Source organism: Lates calcarifer, linkage group LG6 (genome assembly GCF_001640805.2).
Source record: "Lates calcarifer isolate ASB-BC8 linkage group LG6, TLL_Latcal_v3, whole genome shotgun sequence".
In the NCBI taxonomy this organism is placed as follows: Eukaryota; Metazoa; Chordata; class Actinopteri; family Centropomidae; genus Lates; species Lates calcarifer.
In genome coordinates this window covers 5,616,921-5,637,745 of record NC_066838.1, presented here as the reverse complement: position 1 = coordinate 5,637,745, position 20,825 = coordinate 5,616,921, and the positions used below count along the sequence as shown (strand labels likewise).

The following is a 20,825-nucleotide window of genomic DNA, read 5'->3' as shown; positions in this document are numbered from 1 at the left end:
GTACAATGATGTGGGATGAAGAATGATGAAGTTATGTTATAGGCCATTAAAAGTCAATTCAGTGAACGTAGTGTAGTGATGGGTAATAAGAAGCTACAGAGATGATTGGAAGATGTTGCCAGAGCTGGACCAGCAGAGGACGAATTTGATCTAACATGTTGCTTTGCACCTGCACCATTTTGAGATCCTGAAACTCTTCAGTGACAACATACTGGGAAGAAGGCGAAATGGCCACTGTAGTCAAACTGCAGTAAAAACAAGCAAAGCCAGGAATCCTGAGAGAAGAAATTAGGAAATGCCTGAGCCTAACTGCACTGCTGGGTAAAGCATCCCTCCAGTCAAAAGGTGATTTGACAACATATTCACATCACTAATCCCCTGTCTGGAGTTATAGCTTCAGCACTGAACGGTTTCATGGTTAAAGTATCCCTCTAGTAGCAATTCAGCTTGATATGCAACATGGTCTCATCATTGCAATCATGTCATGTTCAGAGCTGTGTAGCTCCAATATTAAACTGCATCCTCTGTGGCCAAACTGTTCCTGTGTGAGCTGCACAGCCAGATGCAGACAGAAATCCACCCAGGGGACAGTTAAACACAGCTCTGAGTGGCCTCATCCACAGGCACTCTGTCCTGGATGAGGCCTCAGCATGTCTCAGCTATGAAATGTCTGGTACTCCCTTAGCCCAATCACTGTGGAGTCAGCTGTCAATGTCCTGCAGAGGCCGTATGGAAAATTTCTACTTCATTTCTAAGTTCTCTTTGGCTAGACATTATTTTAATATACAGAAAATGGTTAATTAAAGAAAAACTTTTGGGAACATTCACGAAAACATGCTTATTTGTTTTCTTATTGGGATACTACTGAGAGGACTGATAGGAGGCAGTTAGCTTAGCATAGAGATTAGGCACAGGGGGAGCAGCAAGCTTAACTCTGTCCAAGGCAAAAAACAAAAGACAAAACCCCCTTTACAAACACCTCTTAAGCTCTTTTATTGAATTTTGTAGTTTGGAGAGAGCCAGATTAACTGTTTCCATTTGCTTCTAGTTGTTATGCTAAGCTAGGCTAACCATATCCTGACACGTCGTCAAATTACTAACACGTCAAAACATTACACACATAAAAACCTTTGTAAGCTAGTTTTGTCATCAGGAGTTATAAAGCCAAAGCTATTGTATTACAATGATTTACAGCTAAAATGACAAAAAAATTAATCAACAATTTTGACAAATGATAAAAATGTTGGTTTTCTCTTCTCTTTATCATTACAAATTGAATAACTGAATACCTTAAGTTTTTGGATAGTTAGTTGCTCAAAAGGAGCAATCTGAGGCTGTAACATTGGTCTCTCTGGAACTGAATAAACTTTTTTTCCCCATTTATCCAATAAATGGGAAATATTTGCTAGATTACTTAAATGGAAATATTATTATATTATATTAATTGCAGCCCCAACAATGAGCAATACTACTATTCTGAAGGACACTCATTAAATACAACAAAGTCTAACCAGCAGGATTCAGTGTCTATCTGGACCACAGCTGTCATCTGCAGAGCAGCCTGCTATTACAAACCACACTGAGAAAAGACCATTTACTTTTATGTGGTTCTACCACACCAAGCTGAGTGTAAGACTATTAGCCTGTGTGTGTATGTGTGTGTTTACATGCTTCATTCTACACTGCCCACAGGTATCAGGCTGTCCAACTCAGCAGCCCTTTGTAAATACCATGCAGGGCCTCAAAGATGGCCAAGAGCCTATTAGTCGGACATGAAAGACAGAATATGTGAATCACTGGCAGCCGGCTAAAAGAGGGAAGGAGCATGATTGGATTTAAGCAAAGTGCGCCTGTCAGTCTGTGTGTGTGTGTGTGTGTGTGTGTATGTGTGTGTGTGTGTGAACTCCAAACAATACTTTGAGCAACTACACACATGTATGCCAGTTAATTTGGCTCGAGTTTGGGTAACTGCAGAACCAACCACTGAATGTTGAGTCATTCACAGGCTACAACTGTGCACAAATACACACACTATGTCTGTGTCCATATACATACACACCCACTGTGTAGGAAAGAGGCTCTTCACAGTGGTGTAATTTGGCCTGGTCACTGCAGAGACGTTGTAATGGATAACCCTGTCTGAAAATGGCTGGGAGCAGCACGCATAATTGAGCATGCTGTATCTATGTGCGTGCATGTGTGCGTGCTTCATAAGGGAGGGCTACCAAAATGCCATTTCTTGCTGCTTGCTTTGTTTTTTGTTGCTACTCGCTCGATTATGTGTCCAGCAGCACCTAATGAATGTAGAGTTTGAAGCTCTGTGGTTCATATGTGGATACTGGGTGGGAGTCTGTTATATTTCGCACCACAAGATGGTAAATATACCACATTTATACAGTGCTTTTCTAGTCATATCGACCACTCAGAGCACTTTACAGAATAGGTCACATTAACACACAAATGTATACAGTGCTTGTTCTATATATTCAGTGCTTTCAAGCACCCATGGCTTGTCATTAGGGGCAATTTGGGGTTCAGTATCTCAGGATACTTTGGCATTTGGACTGGAGAGCCAGGACTGAATTACTGACTGTCTGATTGGTGGGCGAAACACTCTACCCCCTGAGCCACAGCCACAAAAGTAAACTAAAATCATTGGTCTTCACATTCAAGGAGGTAAAAAAAGCTCTCTGCCTCAAGAGTAAACATACGTTCAAGAGCTCAAGAAAATGGTTACACAGCAGGCTGTATAGCCATAGGTTTAGAGCCACAACAAAGAGTATAGGTGCATGAAATGTGATGGAATGGGTATTGTTATGTGTGTTTATGTTTGTTTTCTGTAATTGTCAACATTGCATTAATAAGCTGGTTCATTTTAGATACACATCCGAGTTGATCTGAAAAAAAAATCTCATTTGCCTTGCACCGTGAGGGGAAAAAAAAATCATGTTTATAGACATGAGGAGAACCTTGCTTTATTAAACAGATCTTATTTTCTTTCTGCATAAGAGATGATAGCTGGCTGATACATTTATTGCGGCGGTGTTCAAAAGGCAGAACAAGGCATGCATTTAATCTCACTGTTTATTTCTCCTGTGCTACTGTGGCCTTTATGATAATGTGACAGCATTTAATTCACTTGTTGAATGAATGCACAATTGTCTTGTGTCCCGTTGGAAGTGTTACAGGAAAGATCTTACCTAGTAACACTGCTGTTCTGCTGAGTGCTTAATCAGACATGAGACCAACATGTAAAGCTGTCAGGACATTCCCATTACAGTGTTTGAAAGGAGTCAACAAGTTCCTTACCATTTTTTAAAATTATTATTTCAAATCTGCTGAAGTACAAAGGCAATATCCAGATTATCTTGGCTGGACTGTTGATTCAGATAAATCAGACTCTTGAGCTGGTGTCAGCTTTACACTGCAGCATAAACTCTGACTTACTTACATTGTTTAACTGTAAGTCTTTTTCAATCATGACATACACAAAGAGTCCGCAAATGGTTGAACCCTGATATCCATCAATCCATTATCTATACTGCTTATCCATTATGGGTCGTGGGGGGGCTGGAGTCTATCCCAGCTGTCAATGGGTGAGAGGAAGGGGTGCACCCTGTACAGATCACCAGTCCATAGCAGGGCCAACATATATATATAGACAAACAACCGCTCACACTCACATTCACATCTACAGGCAATTTAGAGTCACCAGTTAACCTAACATGCTTGTCTTTGGACTGTGGGAGGAAGCTGGAGTACCCAGAGAGAAACCAAACAGGCACAGGGAGAACATGCAAACACACAGAAAAGCCCCGGGCTCGAACCCGGAACCTTCTTGCTGTGAGGCGACAGTGCTAATCACTGCACCACGGCGCCGCCTGAACTCTGATATTTTCTTCTAAAATTTCATTGCTTTAAACTTCTCACATTGCATGACAGTCACATATCAGTACAGTGCATTGGTACAGTTTGTGTGCTCCAGCACTTCACTAAAGCTACATGATGCTTATATTGAGCGCTGTTTTTTATGGCTGCACTATTAAATCAAATGTGGCTCAACTGGGCTTGTTGGTGGGTTTGGCAGGGTTAAAGAGATTCAGGGGAAAAAAAGTAGCTCCTGTCTGTGAAGTTTATGAATAATGTAACCTGGTGCTTTCTTTGAAAAATCGCTTCAGGAAGTTCTCAAAATGTAAATGTTTGCTTCGATATCAGCTACATGAAAAGCCGTGTAAAAAGCAAACGCATTGAAGCAGTCTTCAAAGTCAGCTTCTCCCATATGCTTGAAGTCACGGGATGCTGCCTGCTGATTGCGTAATGAGTTGATTCTAAGGGACTGGCACAAGACCATAACATCACAGCATATAGAGCCGCGGAGGTCTATGAGAGACAGTTGCCATGGTGAGGAATCAGCAGGTTAGGAGAGAGGGTGTGTGTACAAAACAATGTAAAGTAATACAAAAATATCAAAATATGCACATAAAATAGAAGTTAATGACATAAAGGCAGCTACAGCCAGTGTAAAATGTCATTTTTCAAAGTGACACACACACACACACACACACACACACACACACAAAGTGAGGACTATAAGAAAGTAGCGTGGTAAAATAATCTTAAAGATAGAACTGGGCAGTACAGACTGTATAGCTTGATATGACTTTGCTGTTCTGTTATCATGATGGCTGTTGCTTTAACGTAATATGTCAGTTAGGTTATTAATTGGACGAGTCAGATACTGTCAGTTTCACCTGTTAAACCTTCCATTCTCACAAGGCACATTACATTTACAATAACAACAGTGGTAGATTTACTACTTGAAATTCTTCATTTTCATTTTGAGTTGCAGTAATTATTATCCATCATCTACTCTGCTGATTCTGTTTGCAAATCACATGATGACACAACACTTACATTTGTTTCATATGTCAATCGATCATGATTAACATACTTGTTTTTTATAACCAAACATAAGGATTTCTGTCATTATAGAAGCATGTGTCCGTTTCCTTCTAACAAACTATATCAACACATTGGAAATGAAGATAATGACCCTTTTTAAAAATGAATGTTTAAATAATTACGTACTTATTGTTGAAATCAGTCAAAGATATTCTGTCAGAATGTTTATGTGTATGAATGTGTGTTACAATAACAGGGAGACTGTCTAATGCAGCATCCTCTGGCATTCAGTGTAGCTTGTAGTCAGGATATTATGTGGTAGTCTATGATATATGTATTTCTACCATGTGCATAATCGACCTGATGATTATTTTCATACGTCTCAGCAGTATGTGAATTATGAATTCACTGCAATGGACTGTCAGGGCAGCCTGTAATTGTATTGCTGCGTTAAATGTGATTAAAAAGCACTAAAGCAGCTTTCTGCAGTCTGTGCTTCAATTCCTCTATAATGGAACAAATATGCAATACTGGCTTTTCATTTTCTTTTTGTTTCATGATTACTTTACATTTCTCAGAAGCCCTGAGGGGAGACGAGGCACTGTGTGATGTCACACTGCCATACAGCACCACGACTTTTGCTGAAACAGACAAACAGTTCTGTTTTCTGAGTACGAGTCAAATAAATGTAGATAATCTCAGGACAGTAATGACACAGCGAGCAGAAAAAAAGAATAATCAATGTCAAACCAACGTGTGACTTAAAGATACAGTTGAAAAAAAAGTCTAACACAAATCAGAGAGATTCTCCAGGGAACAATGATACTTCACTAAATTATGTGGCAGCCGGCTGGAGGCTGAGGAGCTCTTTCAGGCTGCAAATGACTGATCCTGGACCACGTATACATCACGTTCCCCTCTTCGCCTGTCATCTTCCTCCTCCTCCTCCTCCTCCTCCTCCTCTTTCCTCCCTCAGTGAGACTGCCAACATATGAATCCTGCCAAGTGCCTCCCCAGGAGAAGTGTGTGTGTGTCTCTCTAAATCTAAGAGTCTGCGTGTGTGTGTGTGTCTCCACTTTGATGGCAACGTTGGCAGTAATGTGTCTAATGGAAGATAAGCAACACTCTCTCAGACAAGTCTTCACAGCCAAGCACTTCCCCCAACATCATCATGTTGAGTGCAATAGAGGGAATACTCTATCCCCCTCCATCTCTACAAGCACACAAACACATACACAACTCAGAGTGTACGCCCATGCAAAGACACAAACACACACAAAGAATACAAAGACTGAGGGTTTGGCTCATCTGTCTCAAAGCTGCCTTTATCATCTCTCACACAAAGTCCACAGAGCCACACACACACACACACACACACACACACACACACACGGGTTGGATGATGAGTCCCTGAGATGAGTTTCAGTCATAGAGGGACACCTCAGAGAAAGTGCAGCTTTGGATCGCCACGTTCAAAGCTGCCCGCAATCATTTCCCCTCCAAAGTACGTCCCTCCCCACACACACATAAACACACACAGATACACATACACACACATACTAGTGAAGTGCTTTGCGAGAGAGAGAAGGATGAGCTCGGCAGAAGGCACTTATAGAGAAAGACAGAGGGAGAGTCCTTGACTGCCGGCTGACCCCGAAGCTTGTTTGTGCCGATTTTGAAGAGAGTGTTCTCAATGAGGGGGAAGGGAGAGGATTCAGAGTTTATTGCGCACAACACTGAGAGCAGTAAGAGGCGAGGGAAGGAGGGAGGTGGCGAGAATGATGGAGGACAACAAGACCACGCTGTCAAGCAATGACTTCAACACCTGAGCTGCTGCCACATTTCTTCACGGGTTAGACTGATAGATTTTCCAGTTGAGTTGGATACAACCGATCAATGTCGTCCACTCAAATGACTTCCTCCCTGACCTCAGCTACAGAACGGCTGTCACTGACGGCTGGATTGAAGTTTTAATGCTCCTGGCATATACTAGTTATTCTTTGCATTGTTCTTTTATTTCTCTGGTCATTATTCATTTACAAACCTATGGTAGTGCAGAGCTGTTATACTATTGAATCAGGTGTCTTATTTGAGCAGTTTCTTGCACTTTTGCATTCAAGAAATGTACAGTGGAAGCATGATGTCTATAGGTGAGCTGCAATCCAACTTGTTTCTATGCACATTTTCAATTTGTGAATTACAAAAAAACCTGGGTAGAGACACTGGAGATGAAAAAAATCTTGCAAAAAAAGTTTTTACACTTGACTGAGGTGGAAAGGTTGTGTATCAATAAAACAAAATGCGACAAGTGCAATGCAAACAGACTGTTCTGCTGAATAGACAAAAAATAGCAGCACTGTGGTGACTGTGAGGCTCCTTACAAAAATACATGAATCAAATATAAGTGCATTATTTCCATCCTGTTTGCTACATAGTTTGTCACCGTTAGAGGTTTGACTCTCTCTTTTAATGGCGTCATCTTACTGAACCTTCTTCTGTGATGGTTTAATGGCAACTGACTGGAGAATTAGCACCACCAGCTGGTGAACTCAGTCTCAGTTGTTTTGTGTGTAGATTAACTGCAAATTTTCTTGTAGATATGCACCACTGAAGCAGAGTGAATGGACTGAAATTATGAGGGGCAACTTAACACCTAGTTATAGCCTCAACGTGACTTCTGCACATATTCAAAATACATCCAAACCCGGGCCACTGTGTCAAAAATTGCAACGGGTAAATAGGGGTCCATCTGGCCGTTGCCATTGGGTGGGAAAAGCTCTGTTTAGGGGCAGATTGGTGAAGCTGCTCACAATCTCTCCACACAGGTGTGTTCACTTATTGCTGGATAAGACTTATTTTCAGGACTGTGTGGGTGTATACAGATTTGATGCCCGCTAACATGAAAATACATGAAATTTAACAGTTATCTCTAAGGAATTGTGTCAGCGAATGGCAGGGAGCAGCAAAATCAACACCTATTAATATGAATGTCATGTAACACAGCTTTGAGTATATTTTGCTTGTGAAAGAATGTGCAGACAAAGCCAGGAGAGATAAAAGATAATTTTTAAGTCCTGAGACAACCAAGCTGTGTATTGAGCAGAGGGAGAGTGCAGCTACAGTGATAATTTCTCTCCTCTCTGTAGTATATCCTAGGCTGCCCTGCAGCACTCGTCTGCTCAGTGACGAGTATATACTGAGGTCAGGACCTAAATACATTGACTCTACCTACTGCTGAGCACCAACAAGCTTTAAAACTGTCAGGCTGTCCCTCCCTCCTCTGCTCCCTCACCCATCCTTCCTGTTTGTTCTGACACGTTACTCCTTCCATTTTTATGTCTCTTTCTGAGAAACATAGTTACTGACAGTGGTAGACAGACAGAGAGAGAGAGTGAAGGAGCCCCAAGTATTTTATGTCAGGAAGACATTTAGGCTAAATCACATATTGGAAAAAGCATCAAAGGGAATTGGAAAGAATATCAAGGCAAACTGGGTTACTCTACACAGTACAATTACATAAGCTACTGAGTGGGCTTACAGTACATTTAGGACCACAATTATCTGTTATTTTCATCATTAAGTAATTTGATCATTGTTCATTTTAATGAATTGTTTTGTGAAAATATTAAAAAATGTTGATCATATTTTTTGTCTGACTTTCTAACACCCACAGCTCTCAAATGAGAACAGGAACCAGCAAATGTCTGGCATTTTCTCTGAATGAATGAACAGTTGATAAATTATCATTGTTGTTGCTGTAGTTGTTTCTCTTGCCAAAGTAGTCGGTTATTCAGCTAACCAGCACTGTAGCAACCATTTTCTATTTCACAGCACTCATATCTAAATACCACTGACACTGACATCTGTGGTTCTTAAAACTAAAGTAACTTAACAACTTGAGATATCATATAGACAACAATGACTTCATCCATTTTTCTGGAGTTATGGCTAATATTGGATTGCTTATAGCAAATGGTAAAATGTTAGCTGACAATCTTGTATACTGTATACAAGCCGTAGCCCTTTTTTCACAGCAGGCATTTTGACTTGTCATAGTATATAAAGTACAGGTGTTACAAATAGCATTGACTTTCTCTATATTTAAGCAATAACACGAATTTTGCTTACCGTTAACCTAGTGTGTGGGTACATACACATTTTAGTTTAAGAAAACACATTGAAAATTACTGTTTTGCAGAAACAAAAAATAGTGAATCAGTAAAGAGTTAGCAGTATCCCATAAATCAGAGTGAACTGCCTTTTTGTTTCACTTAATTCACCTATTTGTCCTTGCCAATCAGTGACAAAAACCTGCAAAAAACATCAAAAGACATCACTCTCATATCTCTATGCTAAGCATGAAGCTACAGCCATCAGCTAATAAGCCTAGGTCAGCAAAAAGCCTGGAAATGGGAGACAGCTAGCCTAGGTTTAAACTGACCTTCTAACACAAATTTAGCTTGTTAAAACTGTAGAAAAAAAGTTAAAGAATGACAAGTAGTGGCTTTGGTGGGGAGTTGTGTGGAGGGTTATTTCTCAAGACTTGTAGATACTGTGAGGTTGCCAGGCAACCAGTGGAGACTATCACTTTATGAATTGTTATTTCTGTCAGTCAGTCGACTTGCAGCTGTGTCCATCTCAGCCAAGCCTTTTGCCATTTGGCGACTAGGTAGCTGGCTATGCCAAAAGAAACGTTAATCCCACCTACAACCCTCTGATTGGTCAACTGTTTCTCCAACCGGTGGAAACACCTACCAGTGAGCACAATATCCAACCCCTCTGAATCTCTGGAGTAATTGGAGATGTGGGCTGTAATGCTGGGGTGAGTTTGCAGAAAGGTTCCATACTATCAGTGTCTCCTCATTATGTATTAAAAAAAACATAACACAAGCAGAACCATATTTGCTACAAACTGTAGTTGCTAATGCAAATTAGTAGTGTACTGGTATGAACAAAAATTGTGGGCCGTGTTGCAATGTCATAAATATGAAAAAAGTCTATACCCTCTGCCACTGAAATAATGTTACAGCAGAAATAAAACTCTGTTGTGTGATGCTACAAATTAATTTGCTAGTGGAGGAGAGAAAAATCAGCTGAGTGTCTTTAAACCAACTAGAAAATGAATAATACATTGAAAAAGAATAATAAATGTATGCTGTTTTATGCAGCTACAAAAAATGGATATGTTTGACAGCATATATTTGTAAATGAATGTTTAGCTCATTTTTTCTAATGTTTTCTATATTATTCTAATTTAATTTAGCTGAATATTGTTACAAAATCTCTCTGGTGTGATGAAGCAGCTGCTCATGTAATTTCAAAAGAAAAAAGCCCATAGTATGCACTGTTTATTCACTGCGACTTGGATGTGTGCCCATACTAGCTGATCTAGTTAACAGTGAAAGACAAACAACTCAACTCAACAACTCAATTCTGTTCATCTGCACTCACTGCTGTGACGATGTATGGAACCCCACTGCCATGTCAATACGCCTCCATCGACACTGAACTGTGTGTGAGCAGACGGGGACATTTGGTGTCTGATTCTGCAGAAGACACGAGTAAACCCCACAAGCTGCTGCTGAATGTTTGCCAGTGATACTGCATTGGCCACTGTTAAATTTTTAATAGTCTAACAGTAGAGTGTGATGTCACTGCCTCAGTGCTCCAGTTTGCTTTTAGTGCAAGTCCTGTTTCCCCCCAATTACATTTATCATACAACACACCCAACAGTAGAAAAGGGTATTTAAGGTGGTAAAGGCAGGGCTGTAAAGGAGCCTCATCCATCGCAGGCTGTGATTGCATCTGTGCCAGACCTGGGTTTATACTCATGCATCCATCCACTATATTCTGCTCAAATACTGTCATAGTGCTGAGGAGCAGCCATGCCTGAAGCCTTTTAAGGTGGTGAAGCAGCCATAAAGGATTCTGTCTTCACTGAATGGTAAATGATTCACCTGTTGAATTGGAAGAAAATGGTTCAAATCCAATCCAATAATAGGAGTCAGAGCGGGTTCTGGTTTCTCCAGTGACGGAGGTCAAAACAGGGTGAAGATATGAGACTGGGACCCGAGTGAAGGCTGGCAGGCATGGATTACCTCTCTAGTCAGTGGAACCAAAAATACATGTTTGTCACTTTACATTAAAGTGGAAAATATGTTTTAATTTTGATTGCTGCTGTGGAAACAGTGACACATGCTGTTGGGGGTGTGATTTAAATGGCTAGAATGAGAAAATCTGGTAATGGAACTGCTCCTGTTGTCTCATTATAGTTTGTTTTCCTTTGCAAACTTTTTGCATCTTATTGGCCCAACAGCTCATTTACCCTTCTCTGATTAATTAAGGCAATTGATTGGCTGGAACAATCACCTCGCTGGATAACCATGCTCTAATTAGGAGTTAATTGAAAAGTATTAATGACTAAAACACAGTCTGGGCAGATGTAGACCGGAGTAGTATGAAAATCGAGCAAAGAGATTTCCAAATTGTTTTTCTTTTATTCCTCTTACTCCTTTTTTCTTTTTAGCTCACTGTTCTCTAGTCCCGCTGGTGAAGTGCCAATGAAGGAAAGGGAGGATGAATTATGACTCCCCGGGGCTCAGAACCACAAATACACCACAAATTGCAGTATATTCTCAAAAAACAGATGAATGCTTTTTGATTCCCCTGAGTTGACCCTGTCCTCATGCCATTTGTTTAATATAACTCACTATGGTGTAGCCCATGCTGCGAATTCACCTCATACAGTAACTATGGACAGTCTAAAAAATAAAATGGGAAGATTTATTCTGCAAATGTGTGTGTATTAAAGTGAGTTCAGCTAAGCTTGACCTCATCTTCAGCCCTAAATTCTCATCACCCTCCTCCTATAAATCATTACACCTGTGGTCCACCTGACAATCCTATTAAACTTAACTTTATACTGCAGTATTATGCATTAATTAGGAATTACAGTTCTTAAGCCTGTAGCACTCACATCTGCCAGAGTTTTAAATCTCTATTTGCCCTCCTCAATTCTTTTCATTCTACCCTCAGGACAAAACAAAAACAAGTGTATTTGCACACACTCATTTCCATAAAAATCCCCACACAGCCACTGTTGAAAGGTATCTCTTCCCACAAGCACATTATTCAGTTTGAAAACCCATTCACATCCTTTAAGTTATGGATGCACCAACCTGCCATGAGATATTACTCACATTGCTCCGCATAGCGACAAAATGATAAATATTTTACACCTGAATATAGAGAAATTCTTTAACATGAGATACAAAAGAGAGACAGTAGATCTAATGGATGATATATATGATGAGAATCCTGCCCTGACTTTAGACCAGGATGGACAGGCCTAATCAACAAGGGCTACCAGACACATCCCAGTAGGACTCCTTTAAATGGCCGGGCCTGTCAGAATGTCTGGCCAGAGGTTTCAAGTCACAAGGAGTCAGGACTTGGTACAAAACATTCAACACCATGAGGTCTCTGCTGGTCTAACCTAAAGACAAGAGCACCCCACCACCACCACCCCCATCCCACTGACAAGGAAGGCTGGAGAAGTAGATGTAAACACATGTGACAGGTGTTAACTATTTAACTACAGCAGAGAAACAGCAATGACCCTGAACAAGGGACTGAATTAACACCGGAAACATACAACACCAGAACAAAACTGGTCACAGCATCCACTGGGGAGGGGGGTCAGGAGTCAGCGGACGACTGGAGAAAAATCAAGGATGTCTATGAGAGAACAACCCCAGCCCCTCACATATATGACCACCTGTTAACATGTTAATATGGAGCTAAGGCCAGTGAGCTTTAGAGGTGATGGTAGGTAGATTCCTTTTTTTTTATACCTCTGGGCAGGAACAGTCTAGCTGCTCCCTCCTGTTTACAGTCTAACCAGCTCCTTGCTGTGGCTTCATATTTAATGGACAGATAGGAGAGTGGTATCGATCCTCTCCCCTAACTCTCAGCAAGAAAGTGAATATTTCCCAAAATGTCAACCTATTCCTCTGAGATTTTTATTATTATTTTTTGGTCAAAAATATCACACAATTCTGAGTTCTACTTCCTCTGGATGATGCACCCACTCAGTGCTGCTTGCAATGAGTTAGAACTCCACTCACTCTTCTCGAGTTTCAATTAATCATTTTCCGTGGGTGCAGACGTGATCGTACCTGGCAAGGTAATTCTATTTGTAAATAACCCGGTCTCAATTAAAGGGAGTGGGAATATCATCTGTGTTGGAACCATGCTTTGAGAGTCAATTTAATTGAAGTGTATTTTTAGATGCAAATTTTGCATAATGCAGCTTAGTGTGTGGGATGCAAACTGAGTCATGGGTGTCGTTTGAGGGAGCCTGGGTTCCAGGTTAGGTTGTTTGCTGTGTCTGATGATGGAGCACATTCACAGGAGTCAGAGAAGCTGGTAATAGATCTAGTGTAAGAGTCACTGCCTCAAGGGCACTGAAGCATTCAGACCTGCTGGCCATCACTTCCGCTCAATCTCTTTTCCTTCTCCTCCTCGCTTGATTTTTCAGCCCACACAAACTTAGTGCCCTCGGCACATCTGCCAAGCTGGCAGTGTGAAAACACCTGTGGAGACTGGCAGGCCGAGCCAAAGTTGCCAGGACAGACCGGAGAGCCGTGACACTCTCTGTTTTAGACTATATGACGTAACCGAGTGTAAACACTGGAGGCCATTTAGGGAAGCTCCTGGTGAGAGCGGAGGAGGCTGATCTGAACTGGAAGGAAGATCGTTCAGTATAGATTTCCTGAGGATATTAAAGAATATTAACTTCCATCTATCAGCTGACATCACCTCTGCTCCTCCTGGATGAATCGCACACTGATCAGGAGAGAGGAGGATGAGAGCTGGGAGTGAGGAGCTACAGCTCTCAGAAAACAAAATCCTGTGTCAGTCATGAGCACCGGCTCACTATATATCACAGACTGTTACACTGCCAATTATCTCACAGAATACAATCCCCACACTCATTAAAAAGCACTGTGGCATTTATCAGCCTTCCACACTGAGTAAGTATAACTCAAAAGGTCTAAAGACAGACATTTAATAAGACTAACCTTGTTGGTCAGATAAGATGAATAATAAACATGAACTGACTGAGTGACAGGTTGATCTAGTCAATGCACACACCTAAACTCATTTCATTTAATGCCTGACAGCAAGAAACAAAAAGCACTTTGTGTGTCCACAGCGCAGTCAAAGAAAACAAATTTAGCATTAGTTGCCATATTATCAGCATCAGCCTCTCAGCCTGTATGCTGCTCTTTGTTTAATTTCCTCTCTGCATGTGAGCAGATGGCATCACCTATGCCGTCCTTTCATAAAAGAAAATGACCTGGAGGGGTCTGCACCTACCGTTCCCAGAGATGTGGTAATCTATCTCCCCGTGTCCAGCTTGCCTCGTGGAGACACTAAGTTGAATGTAGAGTCCCATGTAATGCAAACTCCCCAGCAGCACCTGAAACGCTCCCATTTCTCTTCTGTTTTATCTGCTCTCCTTTCCCCCTCTTTCTTTTTCACATCGGATGAAGAGTGCACGTCGTTATTTAGTTTTCTTTGTTTCTTAAAAAAAAAAAATCCAGTTGACTTGTTTGTGGCGAGAGAGTGAGTGAGATACCTGCGAGAAATAAAGAAACGAGGAAGTCACCGCAGCTTCCCTCTGTGCTAACAGACTGACTGAAGCTCGGTCTCCGCTCACTCAGCTCTACATGCGGCGGAGGGAGACTTCTCCCAAATGGTAAGTGCTGCGGCTCGCAATGAGGAATATCAGTAATTAGATGAGTGATATTTACAACGCGGTCACCAACCTTAAACTTTACGACGTTTATTTTTACGCTCAAGAAACATGCGTTTACGAAACACCGTAACACCAGTATAAGGTTTCAAAGCTCTAGCATTTTATTTTTCTCTCATTAAATAATTAACGGATAAACATGTTTTCCTATAGGCAGATGTATAGTCTACATGGCATACGTTCAGACATTAGCTGCACAGGGTTTGTCAACAAAACCATACTGACCCATACCAGACCACATGCAGTATTTGTTTGATTAATAAACAAATTAATCCCGAAATTTCTTGAATTAAAAATAAATGAAAAAAAAGATAATTCTGGGGTGGTAGGCAGCAACTTGAGGAAGTGTTTTTAATTTAGATAGTAAAACAATGTTCTTGTTCTACAAGTCTACTTTTATCCAATCTGTTCTCTCATTCTTTATTATTGCTTGGTACAGTAACTTTAACACTGGGGATAAAAATTACCTGAGCCATATTGTGAAGGTGGCTAGTGAGATGAGTGCCACAGAGGCCCCCTTGACGGCCATCTTTAACTAACAGGTCCTCTGCAAAGCTAGGACTGCTCAGATCACCGTGGGCCACAGATTCAGAGTACCTGATTCAAGTGCAATAAGAAGTAAAAACTCCTTTGTTGCTTGTGCAATAAATTTGCTAAATTTGCACATGTGATTCTATATGAATATAAACTTTTAGTACTTAAAAAATATATAAATATTTTTAGCAACCAGTGTTTCAGAGATTTTGTTGTTTTTGTTTTTGCACCTTGTACTGGAGATATGTTAGGTAATATTGTTGTACTTGCTTGGTATACTTTTGTATTGTGTTCTTTCTGTACTGTGTTGTTGTTTTCTATCATCGTCAGCTGACTGTAAGTCAAGTTTCCCAAATAAATGACTGAACTGAACTGGGACTCATTGTCAACAATGAGCAATGCCACCTTAAAGGAGCTATTTGTAAGTTTTAGTTATCACAGCCAGTGTTAGCATTAACAGGTTTTTACTTACCAGTCTAGAAGAAATGATGCGAGTACAGCATCAACCTTCATTCCTTTACTCAGCAAGTGCTGTCTTCAGCAGTGGAAAGCAATGACAATGTTTTTATTCTGTTTCTCTCACTTCTTTTTTTCTGCTGAAGTTAGCATGCAAATGAGCTAGCTCATCTTATTCTAACCTCTTGAATTGTTAACTCAACAATGGCTGGAGCTCTTGGCACCATCATCACCAGCCGCTCCCTGCAAGAATCCACATTCAGCAGGAGAGAAAACTTACAGGTAACCCCTTTAAATGAACACACTATTTTCTGCTAAAGTTAGAACACATTTGGTTCTTTTTTCAGCCCACACAAACTTAGATTATAGATTTCTTGATTTGTTGTTTTTGTTTATTTTTTTCTCTGGGCCGGTGCAGTCCACATCACAGCCAAGATCTGGGCCATAACCCATCAGGATTCAGGAATATTTGAATCAAGTTTGATTCAAGTGCACTATATTTACTATTTACTTGATGTTAGGGCAACTCAACATACTGACTCTGTGCTGTGTCGCTGTCCATGGTGCTGAAATGCAGCCTCAGTCCTGCTCACATATTGAACGGTGGATGATAATATTTCCACTGACAAGCCAAGCTATGATATGGGCCGTTGGACTTTATGTAACTGCTAAAGAACAGAATAGCTGGGGATTATCCACCTTGACAGACAAAACAATACATTGTGTCACATTTATTTCAAGGAAACGGAGCAGAAAAACCCTTCAGTTTCCTCAGTAATTTGTATTAAGTCATATTATGTATGCATGTTCATTACAGAGCAGATGAAAAGTATGTGTGTTATATTTATCATTTGTATATGGGTAGGATTCACACTGAATTACATTTTAATCATGGCTTTTTAAATAATTTAAGTTACATTGTGAGCTAACCTCTGCTTCACATTTGTTATATTTGAACAAGTTGTCACTCATTGTGTTATCCTTAACTACAGGCTCTCCCTCAACAGAGCAGACCATGTGGCTCTCCTTCCAGGTTTTTTTAAGTGAGGGAACTGTAACCCATATTTGAATGTCAACACACTGATTGGATTACCTGACTCCAATTACTCTTTAATAAAAGCCATCGTCCCAGAGGTTTGTGTTCTTTTTTTCAGTCTAAGAGGGTTCTTACCACAAAAACATGAAAAAGAAAATTACACAAAATGCTCCCACAACTTTCCATAATAATCAACAGTACAGAGATAAACAAGGGATGGAAAAAAGGACAATATACTTGATATTTTGTTTCCACTCCTGGCTTGAGATGCCTTTATGATGATCACCAACTGGTGGCCAGTTTACCTCTGGGGTGTCATTAGGCCCCATTTACTGGGACATATGACTTGGTAATATTTTACTATGCTCCACTAAAACAATCAGGGCAAATGAATGTGTTTTTGCAGTGTCCAATAACATGTAGACAGTGAGAGTGGCCAAACTCATACAGCAGCTGAGCTCAGGCTCTGCACTGACTGCTGCTGTAGCCTGACAGTTGCACTATGGCAGCAGTTAACAGCTTTGTTTTGAGCCCATGAGTTTGAATGATGGCGGCTTTATGTGCGTGAGCACATGTATTCATAAGGTTGCAAGACAAGGTTGATCATTTTTGGGAATTAAGGACATTACTTTAATAAATGTAACCTGTAAACACTGTTACTACAACTATATATAATAGCTACTGACATTTAAGTCTCATTGTGCCCAGTGATCCTGTTGTCCTATTAAACAAGTGTTTTCCTTTCCATCATCCCTGACATCCCTCTGTAACTGAGGAAATCTTAAAATTCAAATTCAAATCCCATCAGTTGTTTTTGTCATGCACCCTCTGTCTCTGCCTTAACTTTACACAGACATTAATAAATGTAGAGGGTGTTAAGAAGCCAGCCCTGGGCTGCCTCTTACCCTGTCAGCATCATTACATTCAGTGAATGTCTGCCATCTGTATGAGCATGTTCATGGCTGAATGTGTCTACTCCAAGTCAGCTGGGCAGGTTCAGCACAGACACCTGTCACACACAGTGATTTCACCTGGCAGTGGACACAGGTGGGTGCCATCTTTCCCCTTATCATGCTTCTTTCACCTGTCCTGATGGGCGATGCCTCACTGACTTGAGATTCCCAAGGTTTTCTCAGTTTTTATGTTTTTGCAATAAGGGTTTCTTCCTAGATTTACCTCAGTTATTCTGATGGTCTAAGTGTCTGTTCACACCAGCTTTTATAATGGCACCATTTAGGGACCGAAGATCCAGACCAGTGTAAGCTGTGTCACACCATTTTATATATACCTCTGTACCAGAGTAATTAACCACTCCACAAAAAGGGTATAGCATGGTTTGCACTGAAAATACTGCTACTGAATTAACTTGCTTACTTATCATATTGTCTGGTTATCAGCTGTTAGTTAGCTACTAAAACAAGCTACTGTAGTTTCCCAGTCACAGTACTTACTGTCAGGCTTCCTGACAGTGCTACTTGAATCTGTGAGGATGCACAAATTAATTGTGTAGCTCCAGAAGCTGGCGTGGGGTGGCACAGTGGTGCAGTGGTTACCACCTCACAACAAGAAGGTTCTGGGTTCAAGCCCTGCTTCGAGCCTGGGGCTTTTCTGTGTAGAGTTTGCCTGCTCTCCCTGTGCCTGTTTGGTTTCTCTTTGCGTACTTCAGCTTCCTCCCACAGTTCAAAGACAAGCATGTTAGGTTAACTGGTGACGTTAAAATGGCCATAGGTGTGAATGTGAGTGTGAGCGGTTGTTTGTCTGTATGTGTTGGCCCTGCGATGGACTGGCGATCTGTACAGGGTGTACACCACCTCTTGCCCAATGACAGCTGGGATAGGCTCCAGCCCCCCCACGACCCTTAACGGATAAGCGGTATAGATAATGGATGGATGGATAAACTGGAGTGAATGGGCCAGTGACTGATTATTTGACAGTTAAAATGATGAGAAATGTTGAGATACAGGTTACTCCTGATTAGGGTACATTTTAATGAATGAAAAGATGACACACAAAATGATTTCAGGTTATCTCAAAACCACAAATGCCATGGTGGCATGAGAGCAAAAGTTAGACGATCTCCAAAGTCATTAAGATTAAGATTCATCCTCTGGAGACCGTAAATGTGTGCAAAATTTAATGACAGAGTCTAACAGCTGTTGAGAAAGTGTCATAAAGGTGTTGATTCTGAGGTCTGGGAGGCCTGTCTACACCAAAGCTTTAAGTTGCAATGCCCCTGTTTCTCAATAACAGAATACCTTCTCCTCTCAGTCCCCTACTAAAAGGAGAGAAGCCCAAAAGCACAGCGGTGCACAGTGTTTGCACTCATTCATTCGGAAAATACAATTATTCTCCCGGCCCTCGGCTGTGAAATTGCTGTACAACCGCTGTTAAACACGCTGCAGTCATAATCACTGATAAGAGATGCATGGGGCCGGGCCTCCTCTGCCAATACAATATGCAAACGACGCCCCGCCGTTCTGCCCATCTTGTTACTAAGCGATATTAGAGTTTGTAAAGACACTTAGGAAAGGCAGCAGATGTGACGGCTGTCAGTGAGCAGCCCCCTGTTCCCTCCAAACACTGCTGCTTCCTGCCAGTATCATGATCATGGATCCAGAGAAGGTGTGGAACAAAATGAGTGATTAATAATGCAGACATATACAGTAGACGGGATACTGATACCAAGAGATGCTGCATTGGTTTCATATGTGAAAGACAATTGAGAGCTGTCTATTAGCAGAATTAGTTGATAAATACTAGAAAAATACAGTTCACCTTGGCATCAAATAATACTTGGTGAATACAATCAATTCAATGTGAGCAGGTGTGACAGGACAACAGATCAGGATCAGTAAAGGTCTTCAGAAAACCACAATCACAGCATCAGATACAGGCATGCTTTTAAGTTGTTTCTGCTCATTTTCATAGTTACAGAGCTTAAAGGAGGCAAACAGCCGTACACAGCCAACTCAGAGGCAGGAGATGGACAATCATCAGCTCTGTAATAACAGTCAAGACCAAGGTTGAATTCAAAAATATTTTTGCATGAGGCCCACTGAAATTGACAGTTCTTTCTTGACCTCCAGAAACAGCAGCTGGCGACAATCTCCACTCAGCATATCACACAGTTGTTACTGGCAGATAAAGTCTGGGCAGTTTTCATGGAACTGTAGATGTTCATATTTTGCATTGCACTCTCAGCACATCTGAGCTGCACTGGTTTAAAATTTAACTTGACTTTTCATGACCTATAATTAGCCTGTGATCTATGGGAATTGTTGTAAAAAAGTCTGAAGTCAGCTGTTAACGACCAATAACAACTTCTACCTTATCATTACTGAACCAAAGGTTTATGTGTATTGTGATAGAAATTTCAGTTCACCACTTTCCTGTTTCTTCTGGGTTAGAAGGTCAAGGACAGGATCAAGTGCTACACCAGTACCTGCTTATTAGCGACAGCAGGAGGTCATTTCCATCTCTGTGTTGTAGCTGGCTCTAATCAAATAAGATATATATTTAGAAAACTGTTTTTTCCCAATGTACAATTTGTCCGACACCTACTGTGTGCTATGAAGAGGACATAAAGATTCATATCAGAGTAAAATAGAGGGTAAACTGAGTTAAAGTGGGTCAGCTCTTTACTACAAGTCTCTGCAAAACATCCTCTTCCATTTCCCCTCTGCAATGATCCCTCTCCTCTCTCACTCGCTTAAAATGCACAAGTAATTGGGATTTTTTTTTTTTTTTTTTTTGCACCTAAGCATAAAGACAGGAAAGATACAGTGATGTACGGTACACAAGACAGGCAGAATAAAAGAGTAGGTTTGTTTGTGTGTACAGCTCTGCCACAATACACCTCCACATTGATGAGGCGAGAGCTCCGGGAGGCTGCCGAGATCCAGCAGTGGGTGGGTTCAGACAAATAAAGAAGAAGCGGGTCTGTCTTTCTGTGAGGATTCTCTTCTCTCTGCGCAGGATGCTGCAGATATAGGTTTGTTGTCTCCATCTGTGTCTGTGTGCAACAGTAACCAAGAGCAGTCATAATGAGATTCATGTGCACAGACGGTTATCAACAAG

At 41.0% G+C, this 20,825-nt stretch overlaps 1 protein-coding gene across 1 annotated transcript in view; it reads right to left on the bottom strand.

The window, feature by feature from the left end:
* The window catches only part of LOC108882650 (V-set and transmembrane domain-containing protein 2-like protein), a 44,521-nt gene extending 29,873 nt beyond the window's left edge, over positions 1–14,648 (bottom strand). The window contains exon 1 of the mRNA XM_018675294.2: positions 14,284–14,648. Coding sequence (XP_018530810.1) covers positions 14,284–14,401 — 118 coding nt within the window. The 5' untranslated portion in view covers positions 14,402–14,648. The remainder of the gene's footprint in view (positions 1–14,283) is intronic.
* Between the last annotated feature and the right edge of the window lie 6,177 nt (positions 14,649–20,825).